This window comes from Dendrobates tinctorius, unplaced genomic scaffold (assembly GCF_039654945.1).
Source record: "Dendrobates tinctorius isolate UK_male_01 unplaced genomic scaffold, ASM3965494v1 ptg000143l, whole genome shotgun sequence".
NCBI lineage: Eukaryota > Metazoa > Chordata > Amphibia > Anura > Dendrobatidae > Dendrobates > Dendrobates tinctorius.
The window spans coordinates 19,741,612-19,761,413 of record NW_027361810.1 but is presented as its reverse complement, the minus strand read 5'-3'; the positions used below and the strand labels follow the sequence as shown (position 1 = coordinate 19,761,413).

General features: G+C 46.0%; 1 protein-coding gene across 1 annotated transcript in view; it reads right to left on the bottom strand.

Annotated features, from left to right (window-relative positions):
- Nucleotides 1–19,324, bottom strand: part of ARHGAP15 (Rho GTPase activating protein 15) — an 830,524-nt gene extending 811,200 nt beyond the window's left edge. The window contains exons 1-2 of the mRNA XM_073545572.1: nucleotides 19,183–19,324; nucleotides 17,442–17,644 (exon numbers count right to left, since the gene is read on the bottom strand). Of these exons, the coding sequence (XP_073401673.1) occupies nucleotides 17,442–17,579 (138 nt within the window). The 5' untranslated portion in view covers nucleotides 17,580–17,644; nucleotides 19,183–19,324. The remainder of the gene's footprint in view (nucleotides 1–17,441; nucleotides 17,645–19,182) is intronic.
- Between the last annotated feature and the right edge of the window lie 478 nt (nucleotides 19,325–19,802).

Genomic DNA, 19,802 nt, shown 5'->3' with positions numbered 1-19,802 from the left:
TTAAAAAAACACACCCAAAAAAACAATAGAAAAACACAAATAACAAAATTTAAATAATAGTGCAGAAATTCAGCAACATCAAAAACGAACCAAAATCTCATAGTGGGAACATAACCTTAGAATCATGGGTGGAGCGGAGCTGCTACCAATCTCGACAGTGGCATTTAACATGTGCCAGCAGGGGGCGCATCATTCCATGCGCCCGTGACGTGATCGTGTGTTAGAGATGGGTTGCTATGACAGATGGAGGTCTGTTAAAGATTTCCATGGCTGTCAATACGGAGCTCCCTTGAAACACTGCCCGTGGCCGAGATTCAAATGAGACCGTGATTTCTGTTATATACAGCGATGCTGTGGTGTTGTTGTATGTAGCACAAGCGATCAGACGATCACAGCTTAAAGTCCCCTAAGGGGACTAAAAAGAACAGTGAAAAGTAAAAAAAATTTATGAAAAAAAATAAAAACACAAAAGTTAAAATCACCCACTTTTTCCCCTATTAAAGATGTTAAAAAAAAATACAGATACCTTATGTGGTATCGCAGCATTCAGAAAAGTCTGATCTATCAAAATATAAAAAATAATTACCGTAACCAGATCGGTAAATACTGGTAATGGAAAAAATTCAAGCACGCCAAAATTATATTTTTTTCGTTAATACCACAAAAAAATGCTGTGACAAGTGATCAAAATGTCACATCTATCAAAACATGGTATAAATAAAAACACTGCCTCACCCTGCAAAAAATAAGCCATCACACAGGTCCATCGAATAAAAAATAAAAATGTTACGCTTCTCGGAAAATGATGGCACAACACCCCACCCAAATTTTTTATTTTTTTTCCAAGCTTCTGATTTTTTTTCACCACAAAAATAATAACAAAACTGGACATGTTTGGTATTGCCATACTTGTAATGATAAGCAGAATCATATTTCGAGGTAATTTTTATCACAAAATGTACACCATAAAAATAATTCCCCAAAGACCATGTCAGAATTGCATTTTTTTTTTTTTTGCACAATTTTTCCCCACTTGGAATTTTTTTTCCTGTTTTCCAGCACATTATGTGGTAAAATGAATGGAATCCTTCAAAAGGACAACTTGTCCCACAAAAAAAATCAAGCCCTAATTTGTCTGTGTGGACAGAAAAATAGTTAAGTTATGGCTTTTGGGAAAAGGGGAAGAAAAAATGAAAACGCAAAAAGGAAAGTGGCCCTGTCGTGAAGGGGTTAAAGACACCAATAGTGGTACTTTAAAGCACCACTCCAGCGGTGCTGTAAACATAAGTACCCTGTCCCCAGTGATACAATCACCCTTCGGCGATTTCACCGTTTTTTCAAGGCCACTCTGAGTCAGAACGAGGTTCTCAAAGATGTACATTGATTAGTGACCTCCGCGCAGCTCTACGAAACACCAGAGCGGCCGGCAGGTCACAAACTACAGGAAACCAAAGCGGCAGTGAAAACAGATGAAAATGCCAAAAGGTGAGTATCGGAGAGGGGGCAAGGGACTTGGATTTTATACACCATGCCAGCGATTTAATAATAAAAAAATAAAAGCTGTAGTGCTGCTTTAATAAGGGATCTTTTTTGGCTTAGTAGTGAGCAATTAGAAAATTACGAAGAAAAATATATGCCAACTGACTGAATACCTTAGATGCCACACTGTCCTGGGTGCACAATGGCATTGATCAGAGAACCTTTTTAACAGGATGTTTCATCTGGTTAATGTCTTCTTTAAAGCAAACCTGTCATCAGTATTTTGCTAAGTAAACTACAGACATTGTCAGGTTGACGTTGCCATACATTGATTAAAATGATACCTGGAGTGAAGAAATCTGTCTTGTGGTTCTTGTGTAAATAGTTTTAAAAGTTTTAATTAATGATAGGCACGTGCTCCGGGGCGGAACTGTAGGCCGAGTCTTATCTTGGTGCTCTAGGCCAGAGAAACCGGGGAGGGGGGAATTCTCTTATATTGTCATAAAGAAAGGATACTTTTTAGCCAAACCTTATACTAGAACTATGTTAGGGCACTGTGTTTGGCACTATAATGAGGGCACTGTGTCAATCAATGTAATTGTGTTCAATTGCAACTGAAATGGGGCATTGGAAAGCAACTTCTGTGCCATAATAACCCCTTGTTGTAGAGGTTGCCTGAGATAAGAACATACTTGCCAACTTTTTGGATACTTGTCCATTATAAATGCTAAATGCGGCACTTGATGCACAAGAAATCTCCTGGAAGTGTTTGTTTCCAGGAGGATTCATGTGCAGTGCTTGTGCGGTGTCAAGGAGATTTGCCATCTCTTCCAGGAGTCAGGTATTGCTCTTCCAGATGTTCAATAAGAGTTGGGAAGTAAAAATTAGAAACCAAGAGTTTCTCCATGGTAAATGATTGAGGTTCATAGACTAACAAACTCTATCATCAAAGGAACAAGCTGCGAAATGATACCATAATGAAGGACAGGGACACAGCGGTAAAGTGTGGAGAAGCAACAGAAGTACCTGGATCCTGGTGCATGAGAATGGACCAAGCCCCATACACTAAATAAAGAGACACCAGAACAATAAATAGTGTGTGGTATGTGAAGGCCTCTTTGCATACTCTGCATTTTGCATTGCTCAATAGCAGCCATATTTTGCTATTTTGGCTTATTAGAAAGCAAATCATTTTCCCAGTTTTACAAAGCACCATTTGTCATATTTTGTTTTCTCATGTAACCCATTGGTATTATCATACTTTAACTACTTTCCGACATGTGCCAAAAAGTGGTTAAAATAGTTGACCACTAATTAACAGCCATGGGTGGATCGGGCTCTGTGCTGAGCCCGCACCTTTCCAGGCACATGACAGCTGATCTATACAGCTGATCTATACAGCTGACATGTGCCCACAACAGCCGTGGGTGGAATTGTGATCCACCCATGGCTGTTAACTAGTTAAATGTGCGTCACTGGCTCCTCCTATCGGTGACCCCGTCACATGATCGTGGGTCACCGATGAGTCAACATGACAGGCAGAGGTCTGCAGCAGACCTCTGTGGTTGTCACTGCCAGATTGCTGTTAGTGCCACCCCGGTGGACGGCGCTCACAGCAAGTGAGCAATTCTGCTACATACAGGCCTGTGTGTAGCAGAGACGTTCAAAGTACTGCAGCTTCTAGTCTCCCATGGAGACTGTTGAAGCATGCAAAAAAGTAAAAAAAAGTTTTAAAAAATAAAAAATATCAAAAAATACAAATCATCCCCCTTTCGCTCCATTCAAAATAAAAAAAAATCATAAAATATACACATATTTGGTCTCGCCGCATTCAGAATCGCCCGATCTATCAATATAAAAAAATAATTAACCCAATCGCTAAACGACGTAATGAGAAAAAAATTAAAAACGCCAGAATTACATTTTTCTTTGGTCGCCAATACATTGCAATTAAATGCAATAACGGGGAATCAAAACATTGTATCTACACCAAAATGGTATCACTAAAAACGTCAGCCCGATGCACAAAAAATAAGCCTCACCCAGACACAGACCAGGAAAAATGGAGACGCCACAGGTCTCGGAAAATTGGGTCTTTTTTTTAGCAATGTTTGGATTTTTTTTCACCACTTAAATAAAGAACCTATATATGTTTGGTGTCTGTGAACTTTGAATGACCTGCAGAATGATAGTGACGGGTAAGGCCTGTTTCACACATCAGTTTTTTGGCGTCAGTCAAAATCCGCCAATTTCTGAAAGAAACGGATCTGCCAAAAAAGGGGCGGACTCGTTTTTTTCCCCCATAGACTTACATTAGTGGCGGATCTTGACTGATGGTCGTCCGTCACACCCTTTTTTTGATGGATCCGCCAATATTTTAGCATCTCCCAGGCGGATGAGACGGACTCTGCAACTTTTTTTTGTTGACAGACCGCTATTTTCAACTGCGCAGGCCCGGCAGCTTTTCTCCAGGAACATTTTTAACCCTGAATGCCGTTCCGGGATTGTGAAATGAAAAAAACTCTCTCTCTCCTCCCAGGCAGCGGTTCCTTTAAATCTCATCCTTCCCCGGATCTGTCAAAACAACGGTCCGGTGGCACACGTTGATGTTAGAACAGAGACGGATCCATTTTCCGCCATTTTCGCGGATTGCAACTGACATTAAAAGCATATGTGTGACACAGGCCTAAGTTTTAGCATTTAGTGAACACGGTAAAAAAAAACCAATTGTGGAATTGCACTTTTTTTTGCAATTTCACAGCACTTTGAATTTTTTCCCATTTTTCAGTACATGATATGTTAAAACCAATAGTGTCATTCAAAAGTACAACTTGTCATGCAAAAAGCAAGCCCTCATATAGCCATATTGATCCAAAAACAAAACACTTATGGCTCTGGGAAGAGGTGGAGCAAAAAAACGAAAATGCAAAAATGGGTTTAAAAAAAGTAGAAAAGTTTGCAGAAGATTTTTTATATAAGAAAATGAGCCCCCAGGTTCACCCTTTAAAAAATAAATAAATCTGGGTCTGCCTGGCACACGCTCTCAGCTCCATCTGTGCTCATACAAAATCCAACATACCCTGCTGAACATACCGTACTTCCTTACATGCATGAGTAAACTTTGTTAATTTCCTTCCTGAATTATTCATAATAAGTGTCATTCTTCCTTGTAGCATTCAGAGTGTGGTACAAAAAAGTATCACCGAGGGTCACTGAGCCCAGATGCCGAACAGTTCACCAGCCCATAATGCTGCGGTGCCATCTGCAGCCATGCCAACTATTATATGTAAATGCTATTTTCATGTTGATGCATTATTAGTAAATTACATCTGCAGACTTTATTTATTTTTTATGACATAAGGAAGATCAATATTTCTTAATCCTAGCAATTATACTCTTCTAGATACCCAGGTCCCTGTATTGCATAGACAGCCTATTGATTTTAATAAGAACAGTGTAATACTTTATTTGTCCTCTGGTGGTGCTGCATACAAAAGTGACCTGTGGTTGATGAGATCTTCCTGCTGATCACTTAGGATCACAATAACTGAACTTTATGATAACATTATTGTTGGAAAACCCTTCCAATAAAACAGTGTTGTGCAAAACAGAGAACCTGTTTAATATAAAATGAAAAAACCTTTTCATATTTTATTTTTGGTTACTAAATTATTGAGATTAAATTGACCTCTCAATCCACTGTATACAACTTATCTCTTTACTCCCTACAGAAGAGGTAAAATCCCTAAAGAGATTTTGCCACAAACCAAAGTTAAATTTAATGAACATTTTAATCAATAGATCTTTGAATAATAATAATTTCCACAATTAGATTGTCATGATACCAGTGCTGGGTGACCGCCACTTCTGGGGTTAATGTTCTCTCACCTGCACACCTGGGACCTATTAGGGTGGCCTCTCATTGGTTCTGGGGAGGCTTATTATAACCTCAGGACGCTCCCATCCCACGTCAGTTATATTTTCGCCCTTGGCATTGTGTGGTGACCCCTGAGTGTGTTAGTGCTTTGTTCTGGTTGCTTGATTCCCTGTGTATGACTCGGTTCTGTTCTCTGGATATCGCTTTGGATTCTGCTTGGTACCTTCTATGTCCGTTTGGTTTTTGATCTCTGCTTGGCCCTGACTGTCCGTTCTGTCTCATCCCTGGTACTGTATTGATATCTTGTGTATGACCTTTGGCTTTGTCTGACCTCCCGTCTGTTTATCCCTCCTGTACCTTGCTTGCCTGTATTGTGGCTGACCTCTGCTTTGCTCGACTCTGAGTTTTCTTCCTCCTCTGACAGCAGGACGCTAAGCCCCGCCCCCTTGTAGTCATATGACCGTTCACAAGACCGTAGGTCCTGTGCCGGCTTTCAAAACTTCTACATTCAGGTCCCGTGCATCTTTATTGTCTGGCTGTTCTTGTCCCCAGGGGTCCCTACGGTGCGGGTGAGTCCCTGCTTAGCGGAGGCTGTACGCCGGCGCTGTCAGGACCCTGACATAGATGTGTTTTAAAAAAATGTTCCTGTGCTGAGATAATCTTATAAATGTGCCCCTGCTGTGTACTGTGTAATGGCTGTGTCTGAGCCTGCAGTGATATGGTCTGATCATACCACAGCTCCTGGGCAGGGGAGGAAGCAAAAGAGAGGATACAGACAGGACAGCATGGGATCGCAGATACTTCTTTCTTTGAGGTAAAACATTGCTTAATAACAGGCAGTGAAATGTTTTGCCTCACAAAAACAATCAGCTACGATCCCATGCGGTAATGTCTGTATACTCTCATTTGCCTCCTTCCCTGGCCAGGAACTGTGGTGTGTCCAACCATGTCCCTATACGGTCAGACACAGCCATTACACAGTACCCAACAGGGACACATTTAAAAGATTATCTCAGAACAGGAACAGTTTTTTTTAATCACATCCAATTGTGGAACTTATTTTTATTCCAAGATCTATTGATTAAAATGTACTTTATTCATGGTAAAACCCCTTTAAACCCTTTACGACCTTGGGGGTTTTCAATTTTTGCGTTTCTGTTTTTAGATCCTTTTCTTCCCAGAGCTATAACTTTTTTATTTTTTCCATCAATATGGCCATGTAAGGGCTTGTTTTTTGTGGGACGAGTTGCACTTTTGATGGACACCATTAGTTTTACTTATCGCATACTGGAAAATGGAAAACAAATTCAAAGTTCGGTGAAATTGTAAAAAAAAAAAGTACAATTATACAATTGCCTTTTTTTGGATTCTTTTTACCATGTTCACTACATGCTAAAACTGACCTGCCATTATGATTCTCCAGGTCAATATGAATTCACAGATACCAAACATGTATAGGTTCTTTTTTATTTAGGCAATGAAAAAAAATCTCAAATTTGCTAAAAAGTAAAAAAAAATGCGCCATTTTCTGAGACCCGTAGTGTCTCCATTTTTTGGGGCCTGGGCCTGGCTGAGGGCTTACTTTTTATTGCATCATGCTGACATTTTTATTTATACCATTGTGGTGTACATATGATGTTTTGATCGCCTGTTATTGAATTTTATTGCAATGTTGCGGCGACCAAAAAACATAATTCAGCCACTTTTATTTTTTTTCTTGTTACTCGATGTACTGACCGGACTGTTTCTTTTTATATTTTGATAGATATGGCGTTTTTAAATGCAGCGATGCCAAATATTTTGAAATGGGGTGAAAGAGGGGTGATTTAAACTTTTATACTTTTCTATTTTTTTAATATTTTTGAAAAACTTTTTTTCTACTTTTTAAATGTTTCAATAGTCTCCATAGGGGACATGAAGCTGCGATCTTCTGATTGCTTGTCTTAAGATTTTTATGGAATAGATTCATGGACTTCAGTGCGCTGCTTGACAGATTCACGAACCCAGGTTGTGAGAAAAGATTAACTATTTTATTTCCCAACGCGTTTCAAAGTGTATGCCACTTCTTCCTCAGGGGATGACATATAAAGTGGTATACACTTTGAAACGCGTTGGGAAATAAAATAGTTAATCTTTTCTCACAACCTGGGTTCGTGAATCTGTCAAGCAGGGCACTGAAGTCCATGAATCTATTCCATAAAAATCTGAAGTTCTGGCGGTCACGGAGCTGACCTTTGGACGTGCAGCAAGCTGACTACGGATCTTATATGCCTGAACCTCTCCTGGAAAGGGTGAGTGAATTTTTGTTTATTCGTTTAGCAATAACTCGGGTAAGACCCTATTGCGCTTTCTGTTCCTACAGTTTATTTGCATTGATTGCTTGTCTTACACATAGCAAGGCTGCTATTAGTAGCAAAAATACTGGTCTGCTATGAACGCCGGCCACTGGGTGGCGCTCATAGCAGAGCAGCAATGACAACCACAGGGGTCTCCTGCAGACCTCAGGTTGTCATATTAACCCATTGACGCACCACGAACATGTAACGGGGGCTCCAATGAGCCGGATTAGTGACACGCTTCCGGCCATGTTAAGTGGTGCTGTTGGAAATTGACAACAGCATTTAACATGTTAGCATCCTGTGGCTGTTATGGATACATCAGCTCTATGAAATCAACAGATAATATGTAGGCTGAGCGCTGGAACCGGCATGGAGTGCAGGGACATGACCTATGACATATACATATACGTCATAGGTCGTGACGGATACCATCTCTACACTCAAAGGACTATATGGAGGTTTTACCTCTTTGCACAACCTTATAAAGTGAGCAGCCACATGTTTTGCTTCTCTCTTCTGAAAATGTAATCTATAATGATGGAGAGTTATGGGGAACTAATTTGTGCTTTTTTGTGTTTGAATCAGTAGCGTAGCTACCGGGAGGGCAGAGGGGGCGGTCGCCCCGGGCCCCAAGCTCTGAGGGGCCCACTGAGCTACGCTACTGTAACTGTATCGGTGTGCACAGCTTGCCCATACAGTTACATTCTGCGGCAGAGCAGGGAGAATCGATCTCCCTACACTGCCGCCCAGCCGCTATGGGCTCCTGAGAAGGCGGTGGGGGGCCCTGGTGCCAGCAGTGGGCCCCCCACCTCACAGCCAGCAACGTCGTCCTCAGCTTTTCTGTGCACACAGGTGCAGTAATAGGGACACATGCAGCAGCAGCGGCTCAGCATTGGGGTATCAGGTGCAGTAATAGGGACACATACTGCAGCAGCGGCTCAGTATTGGGGTATGAGGTGCAGTAATAGGGACACATATGGCAGCAGTGGCTCAGCATTGGGGTATCAGGTGCAGTAATAGGGACACATACGGCAGCAGCGGCTCAGTATTGGGGTATAAGGTGCAGTAATAGGGACACATACGGCAGCAGTGGCTCAGCATTGGGGTATCAGGTGCAGTAATAGGGACACATACGGCAGCAGTGGCTCAGCATTGGGGTATCAGGTGCAGTAATAGGGACACATACGGCAGCAGAGGCTCAGCATTGGGCTATCAGGTGCAGTAATAGGGACACATGTGGCAGCAGCGGCTCAGCATTGGGGTATCAGGTGCAGTAATAGGGACATGTCATGTCGGCGGTCACGGCTGCACTCGCTCCCGCCCCTCCTCCAGTGGCAACCGCCGCCACCTCCTCCTACCGGCGTCCTCGCCGCGGCGCGCTCCCACGCTCTGCCTCCCCTCCTGTGACGGCACCGCGCTCCTTCCTTAGGGAGCGCGCGCGCACCAGCGTCCCCTCTTCCGCCTACGGGGGGTTGCGCCGGGGGCGGCACGTACCGCCCGCTTCCGGACCCTAGGGTATTTCTGGCGTGCTCTCTATTGAGAGGACGCCTGAGAGTTGCTGTGTGCTCGCCACGCTGCGCTTTGGCCCATTTCCGGTTCCTATAGTGCCGCCCGTGTCCTGTCTGTCTTCCCCGTGGCTTCCAGCCCCCCGGCTCTGCTTCCTTGTTCCCAGTGTTCTCTCACCCTGCGTGACCGCCCTGTTCTCCCTCCTGGTACCCCTTTGTGTGCTTCCTCCCGGTCCTCTCCCCTCTAGTACCTGCTCCCTGTCTGTCTACCCATCCTGTAGTCCTGTTAAGGTCCTCTACCTCTCAGTCCAGTACTCCTGCCTACGGGCGCCTCTTATCCTTGAGCCGCCCCTCCTGGTACCGGCTGTCGCGGTTCTGTCCTCGGTAGTCTTGCCCCAAACGATCCCTGTATAGGGGTCGGTCTTCACCTGGAGCGCTCGACCCCCGGGGCTCCAGATCCGCGACCCAGAGGGTCCACTCTCGGATGTCCGTTTTCGAAAAACGTCACAGTACTCTCAGGCCATGGACCCCGCCGGTGCCACGGCTGCCACGCAGAAGGAACTGTTGTTCCTGTGTGAAAATCAGGCCCGAATCATGTCTTTTATGAAGTCCATGGACACCCGTTTGTCCGCTATGCAGACCTCAAACCCCGGGCATGCTCCCCTCCTAGCCAGCCTGCAGCAGGAGCTCGCGCAGCAGCGCGATGCCCAGTCCCACGTTTTGGGGTATATGGCGTCCATCGATGACCGACTGCTTGCCTTGCAGTCCGCTGCGGTCGTCTCTAACCCTCCCAGGGATGCCGTCTCCTCACCGCCCCCCCGCCTGGGTAAGCCTCCCAGATATGGTGGAGATCCTAAACTTTGTCGGGGCTTTTTAAACCAGTGCAGACTGCACTTCGAGCTGTTGCCCCAACAATATCCCACGGATCGCGCCAAGGTGGCGTTCATAGTATCCCACCTCGAGGGAGAAGCCCTGTCCTGGGTGAACCCTCTATGGGAGAGGGATGATCCTGTCTTAGCGAGTATCCAGAACTTCCTGGAAACATTTCGTAACGACGAACCCGGCCGCTTGGCTTCTACCACAGAAGCCCTCTTTAATCTCCGCCAAGGGTCGCTTACTGTGGGGCAGTACGCCATCCGTTTTCGGACGTTGTCGTCAGAACTCGGATGGAATAATGAGGCACTTGTGGGTGCCTTCTGGAGAGGCCTTTCCAGCAAGATTAAAGACGAGCTAGCCAGTCGGGATACCCCCACCTCTCTGGAGGATCTTATAGCCCTGGCTACGCGCATAGACCTCCGATTTTTGGAGCGCTCGCGGGAATCGGTTAGAGAACGCAGGCCCTTCAGGCTATATCAAGTGCCCATTCCACGCTCTGCTGCTCCCTCTACTAGCAGCGTCCCCGAGCCCATGCAGGTAGATCGGGTCAGGTTGACTGAGCAGGATGACAAACGGGCTCTGCCTGTACTGTGGTGGGGCTAATCACTTCATCCGCACTTGTCCTGAGAGGCCGGGAAACGCCTCCACCTAGGTCAGGTAAGAGAGGTCTCCCTAGGTGATCATAATTCCTTTCTGCCTCTTACCCTTTCAGCTTTAATTGTTTCAGGACGGGAGCGCAGATCTGTAGAGGCGTATATGGACTCGGGTGCGGCTGGCAATTTCATCCGGCAGCAAGAGGTGGACCAACTTCAGATTCCGGTGGTTATCCTAAAAGACCCACGGGCTATCACCTCCGTCAATGGAACACCCCTTCCCGGGCTCGTTACCAGGATCACGACCGAAGTGGACTTACAAATTGGAGCGCTTCATTTTGAAAAGATAGCCTTCTACGTGCTGCCTAAATTGTCTCACGCTGTCCTCCTCGGATTACCCTGGCTTCGGCTGCACGAGCCAGTTGTCGACTGGCGCTCAGGGGAGATCCTCCTCTGGGGTCAGTCCTGCCACACTCGTTGTTTGCAATCCGTCCTCCATTCTCGTCTCCTGCCAACGCCGGCCAATCTCACGGGTCTCCCCACACCGTACTATGCGTATGCCGACGTTTTCAGTAAAAAAGAAGCAGAGTCTCTGCCTCCGCATCGGGCCTATGACTGCCCTATCAACTTGCTTCCCGGAGCCACTCCGCCCAGGGGGAGGACGTATCCCCTATATCCAGCAGAGACCACGGCCATGACTGAATACATCCGGGAGAACTTGGCGAAGGGGTTCATCCGAAAGTCCTCATCCCCAGCAGGTGCAGGCTTCTTCTTTGTTCGGAAGAAAGACGGATCTCTTAGACCATGTATCGACTACCGGGGCCTGAACAATATTACAGTTAAGAATCGATACCCACTTCCACTTATCCCAGAACTCTTCGACCGGCTGAGAGGGGCTCGAATCTTCATGAAGCTGGACCTGCGGGGAGCCTACAATTTGATCCGGATTCGCGCAGGCGACGAATGGAAGACGGCCTTCAATACCCGTGATGGTCATTATGAGTATTTAGTCATGCCGTTTGGTCTCTGCAATGCTCCAGCTGTCTTCCAGGAGTTCGTTAACGAGGTGTTTCGGGACCTTCTGTACTCTTGCGTAATTGTGTATTTAGACGATATCCTCATCTTCTCGCCTGACCTTTCCTCCCATCGGAGAAGCGTACGCATGGTCCTGCACCGTCTCCGGGAGAATCACCTCTACGCCAAGATTGAGAAGTGTCTCTTCGAGCAGACCTCGTTACCCTTCTTGGGTCATGTCATCACAGATTCCGGTCTGAAGATGGATCCCGAGAAACTCTCGGCGGTACTCAAGTGGCCCCGTCCTGTCGGAATCAAAGCCATCCAGTGTTTCCTCGGATTCGCGAATTATTACCGACAGTTCGTGCCGCATTTTTCCTCGTTGACCAAACCTATCTCGGCCTTGACTCGCAAAGGAACTAAGCCTGATCACTGGTCCTCCAAGGCGGAAGATGCCTTTCTGGTGCTGAAACGCTCCTTTGCAGCAGCACCGGTCCTACATTGGCCGGTGGCCAGTAGGCCTTTTGTTCTTGAAGTGGACGCCTCTTCCACCGGAGCTGGGGCGGTCCTCTCCCAGCGAGTTCCCCCTGGACGTCTGGTTCCCTGCGGGTTCTTTTCCAAGTCCTTTTCGCCAGCAGAGTGCAACTACTCCATCGGAGATCGGGAGTTGCTGGCCATCAAGATGGCTCTGGAAGAGTGGCGTTACCTGCTCGAGGGGGCTGTGCACCCCTTTACCATCTTCACGGACCACAAGAATTTGGCCTATCTGCAGTCCGCCCAAAGGCTCAATTCCAGACAAGCCAGATGGGCCTTGTATTTTTCTCGATTCGACTTCCAGCTTCACTTCCGGCCTGGTAATAAGAACACCAAAGCAGATGCACTTTCCAGATCTCTACAGTCGCCAGAAGAGGACGAGAACCCCTCGTATATTATCGAGCCTGCCAAAGTGATCACCGTGGCCCCGATGAACTTTTCTACTCCTCCACCAGACAAGACCTTCGTGCCTCAGAATAAACGTCTGGAGGTGTTGCGCTGGGGGCACTCCTCCAAGGTTGCGGGGCACGTGGGGTCCAAGAAGACTCTATCGCTTCTCTCACGTTATTACTGGTGGGCCACCCTTCGCCAAGACGTGGCAGATTTTGTTGCCTCTTGCACAACCTGTGCGCAGAACAAGGTTCCAAGAACTTTGCCCTCCGGTCTTCTCCATCCGTTGCCGGAGGCCCCTTGGCAGCAAATTGCCATGGACTTTATAACCGACTTGCCCTGCTCAGCTGGTTGCACCACCATCTTAGTCGTAGCGGACCGCTTCTCTAAGATGGCTCATTTTATCCCCCTGGCCGGGCTGCCCTCCGCTCCGAAGTTGGCCGAGATCTTCATCCATCAGATCTTCAGGTTGCATGGTCTTCCCCTACGGATTGTGTCTGATCGAGGGGTCCAATTTACTTCTCGCTTCTGGAGGGCTCTATGTCAGCTTATGGGTATGTCCCTCGACTTCTCCTCCGCCTATCACCCGCAGGCCAATGGGCAGGTAGAACGGGTTAACCAGGACCTAACAACTTACCTGCGCCACTTCTCCAATGCCCACCAGGATAACAGGGTCTCTCTTCTACCCTGGGCTGAATTCGCCCATAATAACCACCCCAGTGAGTCGACCACCAAAACTCCGTTCTTTGTGGTTTCTGGTCGCAATCCTGGTGTTCCACTACCCTTTGTTGCCTCTTCAGGAGTTCCCGCAGCTGATGCCCTTGCCACAGAATTTTCGAATATTTGGAAGGAGACCAGAGAGGCTCTTGTGAAGACCAGTGCCCGAATCAAAAGACATGCAGACAAGAGACGGAGGGACCTTCCCCCGTACCACCCTGGTGATAAGGTCTGGCTCTCAACCAAGCACATCCGCTTGAATGTTCCTTCCTATAAGCTGTGTCCTCGTTACATCGGCCCCTTCGAGGTACTAAAACGCATCAATGAAGTGTCTTACAAACTGAGGTTGCCGGCTTCACTCCGGGTTCCTAACGCCTTTCACGTCTCGCTCTTGAAACCTGTAGTTCTGAATCGGTTCCAACCGGTCTTCATTGCCCCTCCTTTACCTATTGGGTCGGATGACATCTTTGAAGTAAAAGATATTTTAGCCATGAAGAGAGTCAGGGGGAGGACTTTCTTTCTCATTGAGTGGAAGGGATTTGGTCCTGAGGAGAGGTCTTGGGAGCCTCAAAAGAATATCAACGCTCCTCTAATACTAAAGAAGTTTCTGGCCAATCTCAGAAAGGGGGGATGTAAAGAGGGGGGTACTGTCATGTCGGCGGTCACGGCTGCACCCGCTCCCGCCCCTCCTCCAGTGGCAACCGCCGCCACCTCCTCCTACCGGCGTCCTCGCCGCGGCGTGCTCCCACGCTCTGCCTCCCCTCCTGTGACGGCACCGCGCTCCTTCCTTAGGGCGCGCGCGCACCAGCGTCCCCTCTTCTGCCTACGGGGGTTGGCGCCGGGGGCGGCACGTACCGCCCGCTTCCGGACCCTAGGGTATTTCTGGCATGCTCTCTATTGAGAGGACGCCTGAGAGTTGCTGTGTGCTCGCCACGCTGCGCTTTGGCCCCTTTCCGGTTCCTATAGTGCCGCCCGTGTCCTGTCTGTCTTCCCCGTGGCTTCCAGCCCCCGGCTCTGCTTCCTTGTTCCCAGTGTTCTCTCACCCTGCGTGACCGCCCTGTTCTCCCTCCTGGTACCCCCTTGTGTGCTTCCTCCCGGTCCTCTCCCCCCTAGTACCTGCTCCCTGTCTGTCTACCCATCCTGTAGTCCTGTTAAGGTCCTCTACCTCTCAGTCCAGTACTCCTGCCTACGGGCGCCTCTTGTCCTTGAGCCGCCCCTCCTGGTACCGGCTGTCACGGTTCTGTCCTCGGTAGTCTTGCCCCAAACGATCCCTGTATAGGGGTCGGTCTTCACCTGGAGCGCTCGACCCCCGGGGCTCCAGATCCGCGACCCAGAGGGTCCACTCTCGGACGTCCGTTTTCGAAAAACGTCACAGGACACATACGGCAGCAGTGGCTCAGCATTGGGGTATCAGGTGCAGTAATAGGGACACATATGGCAGCAGTGGCTCAGTATTGGGGTATCAGGTGCAGTAATAGGGACACATACGGCAGCAGTGGCTCAGTATTGGGGTATCAGGTGCAGTAATAGGGACACATATGGCAGCAGCAGTGGCTCAGCATTGGGGTTTCAGGTGTAGTAATAGGGACACATACTGCAGCAGTGGCTCAGCATTGGGGTATCAGGTGCAGTAATATTGACACATACGGCAGCAGTGGCTCAGCATTGGGGTATCAGCAGGATGAGGGGTTTGTGCAGGTTGGGGATACATGGTGATGGGGCTGGAATATGGGAAGTGAAACGTGTCGTTGTTATATTCTCTGTAGCCAAGTCCTGGCTGGAGGAGTTGTCATGTTGGTCTGGGCCAGATGGAAAAGATGTGAAAAGTGACCGATTCCATCAGAAAGAACGTCAGCGGTAAGACACCAACTATACCTGTGCAGTAATCACATATGTTTTGTAGGACTGGTATTTACCACTGACCATATTGCGGTAATATCCATGTTGGTCTTTATACAGGGATTATTTTCAGTAACAGCGCAGTCATCTCCTACATCCACTATTAGGGTGCGTCACCGAGTTGTAATCAAAGTTACCTAGTTAGGGGCCCATTCAGAAGTTTCTCCCCCCTGAACCGAAACCCTAGCTACGCCTCTGGTTTGAATTATTTTTAAAAGGAACCTGATAGGTGATTCATACTGCCATAACCATGGGCGGCATGAATTGCAAACTGGTGGATCGATTGCAACCAGATCTTTTACTCTCTAAAATGATCCAGCGTTTCAGAGAAAATATACTTTGAAGATCCGGCTGGGAACTATAGCTGGAGACGAGACTGGTCCATCTCTGCCCTTAATGGACTCTTCTCAGTGCCAACTCCGGGTGACTGAGAGGTCTCTCCCTACTCTGTACGTAGAGAGAGTTGTCAATAATCTCTACAAGAAATTGGACACCACTAATCCTAAGAATGAAGGTTCTGATGTCCTAGTGAATGGACCTTGTTTCACCTCCTTGAACATTCAGGTGTAGAGTAGATGTGCAACTCCAGCCTTTTTATCATAGAATTAGTGGTGGTCCCAGACGTTGATCCCCCACTAGTCACATTCATGATGATATATCCAAGCCACATGTCTTCACTTACTTGTATGGGAGAACACCTTTTAAGCATCCAACTGAACTTGAAGTTGGAAAATGTGCTGCATTTTTATGCTAGTTTCGTCTAGGTCCACCAAGGGTTAGAAAAGTGCTGTCACAATTCATGTTTGGATTTGTGGCAGCTCTGGTTCCACTATAATTTAAATGTAGTGTTTTCCTTTTGGACCACCAAGGGTTAAATGTCAGTTTCCTTGCTGACAACTGCAAAATGGGAAATTAGATATGCCTTTTCTGAGCGGAGGACTTGAACTTTAGTGCTACCCATTGGAGGTAGCAATCTTAAAAGTCAATATCGACTATATAATTAGCCTTGTCTTACAACTTAGGCCAGGTTCATACTGCATTAATGCAAGGGGAAGGAAGAAAGAAAAACTTCCTGACAACAAACAGGTCAATAAATAAAATTGCTATATTTAGGATACAGGGCAAGGAACTATACCATTAAAAATTTTGGAGAAGTTGGAGACTTGTCATGAAAAAAGATACCAAAAGTCCTCACATGTCAATCAAACATAGCCCAAATGGGAAGGATAAAAGGAACAACCACAGAGATGTAATCCCAACCACACAAAGTGTGAAGTGGGAACATGAACCACTCAGTGTAACAGTAATACCGTCATGAAATATAGCACAGAGCTATGACACACAAGAGTAGTATGGGACTAAAGCCCACTAAATATAACAATAGTACCATCAAAGTGGATTACACAGAGTCATAACACAGAAAATATAACTGTCCTACATTACCAGTTAAAGTGTCCGTGCAAAACGACAGGTGAAAGGACCAGGTACCCGAAGTTTTTCTTTCTTCCTTCCCCTAGCATATATTTATTTGACAAATGGTCTCTACTTAGTCCATAACACCATGTACACTATGGGGTTATTATTTCCTTTGTTGGCAATATATATTATATTTTATACCCCATTATATTAGCATGTTGGTGTGTGCTATCTTTATTTCTTATTCATACTGCATTAATGCAGACCGTTCAACGCATAGCGTTGACGGTCTGCGTTAACGCTATAGCATAACACGATCGCGTTATGCTATACCGCTAGCGCAGGTATCTGCGCTAGCGGAGACAGACCCTCGGACGCTGCAGACCATGTTCAAGGGTCCATCACAGAATGACGGTACTTCACTAGTGCATGCCGATTATGGCATGCATTAGCGATGCGCCCGATAATGCGAGTGAATGGCTGCATTATCGGATTAAGTAACATCGCGTTATGCCGTGCTGTAACGCAATCCGTTAAACGGACAGCATTAGGATAAAAGCAAATCTAGCCGGGCCAGGGATGTTACTCTCCACAAGGAGAAATGTTTCCCCTTAAATTCCTAAGAGGCGCATCTTACTCCAGCACACAGTTCTTCAAGACTGGCATGCCAAACACCAGTTTTGTTGAATCAGGAACCTTCATGTTTGCTAGTACTTAGTATAAACTAGCAAGATGTTATTATATTGGCACCAATAGGGCACTATTGTTCTCTACTTTGTTATTCCTTCTAGCATCTAGTTACCTTGACGTCAGTCTTTGGTGGGATTGACCTTGGAGGCTTCCAGGATCTTTCCTTGCTAGCAATATTAACATAAAATTTCCTTCCAGATATGTCTTCATATACTTCCCACTGGTCCAGGACCTGGACTGGGGAACCCATAGGACTCGGAGGCTCCAGGATGATAGCTTTCAGCTTTTGCTAAAACTTTAGGTCGTCTGTGAATGCTGGAAAACAAACATGCAAGGTTAGATGATATGTCTGAAGCAAGCATGAAGTTAAGCAATGGTCCATAAGAGTAATATCCTACAAATACAACTCTACGTGATAGGTGCTAAGTGTCTAATCACTGGAGGCCATTTGAATTGATCAGAGCTTTGACTGCGCTCAGTGTCACTGGGACTGATGAAAAAAGAGGAGCTCTGGACTCGGCTTTCTCTGACAGTCCCATAGATAAAGACTGATGCAGAGGAAGAACATGCACATCCCAAACGCGGCTTTGCTGAATAATATTGTAGATAGGAAAATAAATAAAAGTTGTTTTAGGAGCTATTGTCTAATGCACAGCACTAGGTCCAAAGGAGCAAGGATCAACACCAGGTGCGGACACAGAAAAAGTGCCCCTGGGCAAGAGCAATATATGGGCCCTCTACAGTCCAATAGCTCATCAAAATGCAACTTCCATTTATTTTGGTGGTGGAATTGGTTCCCCTCTCTTCTTGGACCCCTGTGCGGCTGGCCAGCATTCATCAATGGTATATCCACCCCGGATCACACCCCTGTAATACATGCTAGTCTAGAAACTAATTTATTAAAGAGGCAATCCTATAAATGAAAGTTTTATAAGATAGTGGATAACTAATTTTTGTGCAACCAACAATAGGGATCTGGAAATGTGAGAAAGATGGACATGCTCCACCTCCGCTCAACTCATTGTCTATGGGATGGCCAAATAAGCTCAGCACTGTACTGAGTTCTACCCACAATCCATAAGCAACAAATCTAGTAGAATGTTAGCAACTGCAACTCTACTCCATTCAAGATGGAGTTCTAACGACGGCCGATCTCAGGATGCAAAGTCCCGTTCTTAGAACCGCCAGTGGTCAAAGAGACAGAAAGTTATTCCCTGTCTTATGCGTAGGGAATACATTTCCATACTTGCAATTTAAGAGTTATTACCAGGATTTAAAGTGCAAAATATTAATTGTAATTTCCACTTTCCGCTGAAAACTTCAGAGCAGAATTACTGTAGAGAATGAAGCAACGAAGCTCCAAATAACTCACACAGGAAGTGTGCACATATGGAATGTTACATAGTATCCATCGCCTACATAAACTAAGCATCGTAGCGTGATCTGTCAGATGGTGAAGAGCTGTGTGTGTATTATAACATGACACAGCTAGGCAGGCTTTGACACGACATGATCTGTAATTTTACATAGGACTGCACGAGAATCTAATTTCCTTGTCACCTAAATTCAGTAAGGCTGCATTATATAAAAGTTCTTAATACAATGCAGAGAAGTAGAAGGGTTTGATTTTGTTGTGAACTATTCCTTTTGTGAGATGGATCATCATGTAGATTTATCGGCAGTCCTATGTAAAAATATCACACATTTCATTAGGACAACAAAAGGTGAGATAAGCCAAATTAGAAGCTCACTGGCTAACTCGCTACACCTGCACAAGTTTTCAAAGACTGGCATATCCTGCACCATATATATAATACCATAACTTTATACTATACGCTACTGTATCCACTTACCCTCGGAAGCTGAACGACTTATCTTTCCAACGTCGTGTAAAATGGGTGGTTTTTGTGTGACAGAGGAAATCACTCTCGTCACATGTAGAAAACAATCAAGAGGAATATCTAACTGTTACTGGTTGTAGCGAAGGCTCTACTGTAAGAGGGCGAAATGCAAACACAACCACTTCCTGCTCGCTCGGGGCTTTGCCTATTTCACTTCCACTTTATCTGTTTTTCAAGATCAAGCCACTCGTTGCTGTACTAATTAGCGTTAGCTGCTGACATTGCAGCTGTGTTCACATATTGCACATACAGTACGGTATTATCAAGTGACCTGTAGGTTTATAAGGGGCTCGGGACCCTGCCGGTGAGACACTTCTTGATTGCTTGGCAGAAAAATGATGGATATACAGAGTTACACTTGTTAGTGTTGTATATAGAGTTTATATCTGGACTTATCTACATGTTTATCATCTGTCTTTCAAAGACCCATCCCCTAATGATAATGAGATGACTCTGACGATTCAAATCCATTCTACGCAGCGAAGTTGAAATGTAAATAGTAAAAATAACAGGAAATGCCAGGCTATTGTATGTGCTCTAATGGCCATTGTGAGAACCAGAATCAATTCAAA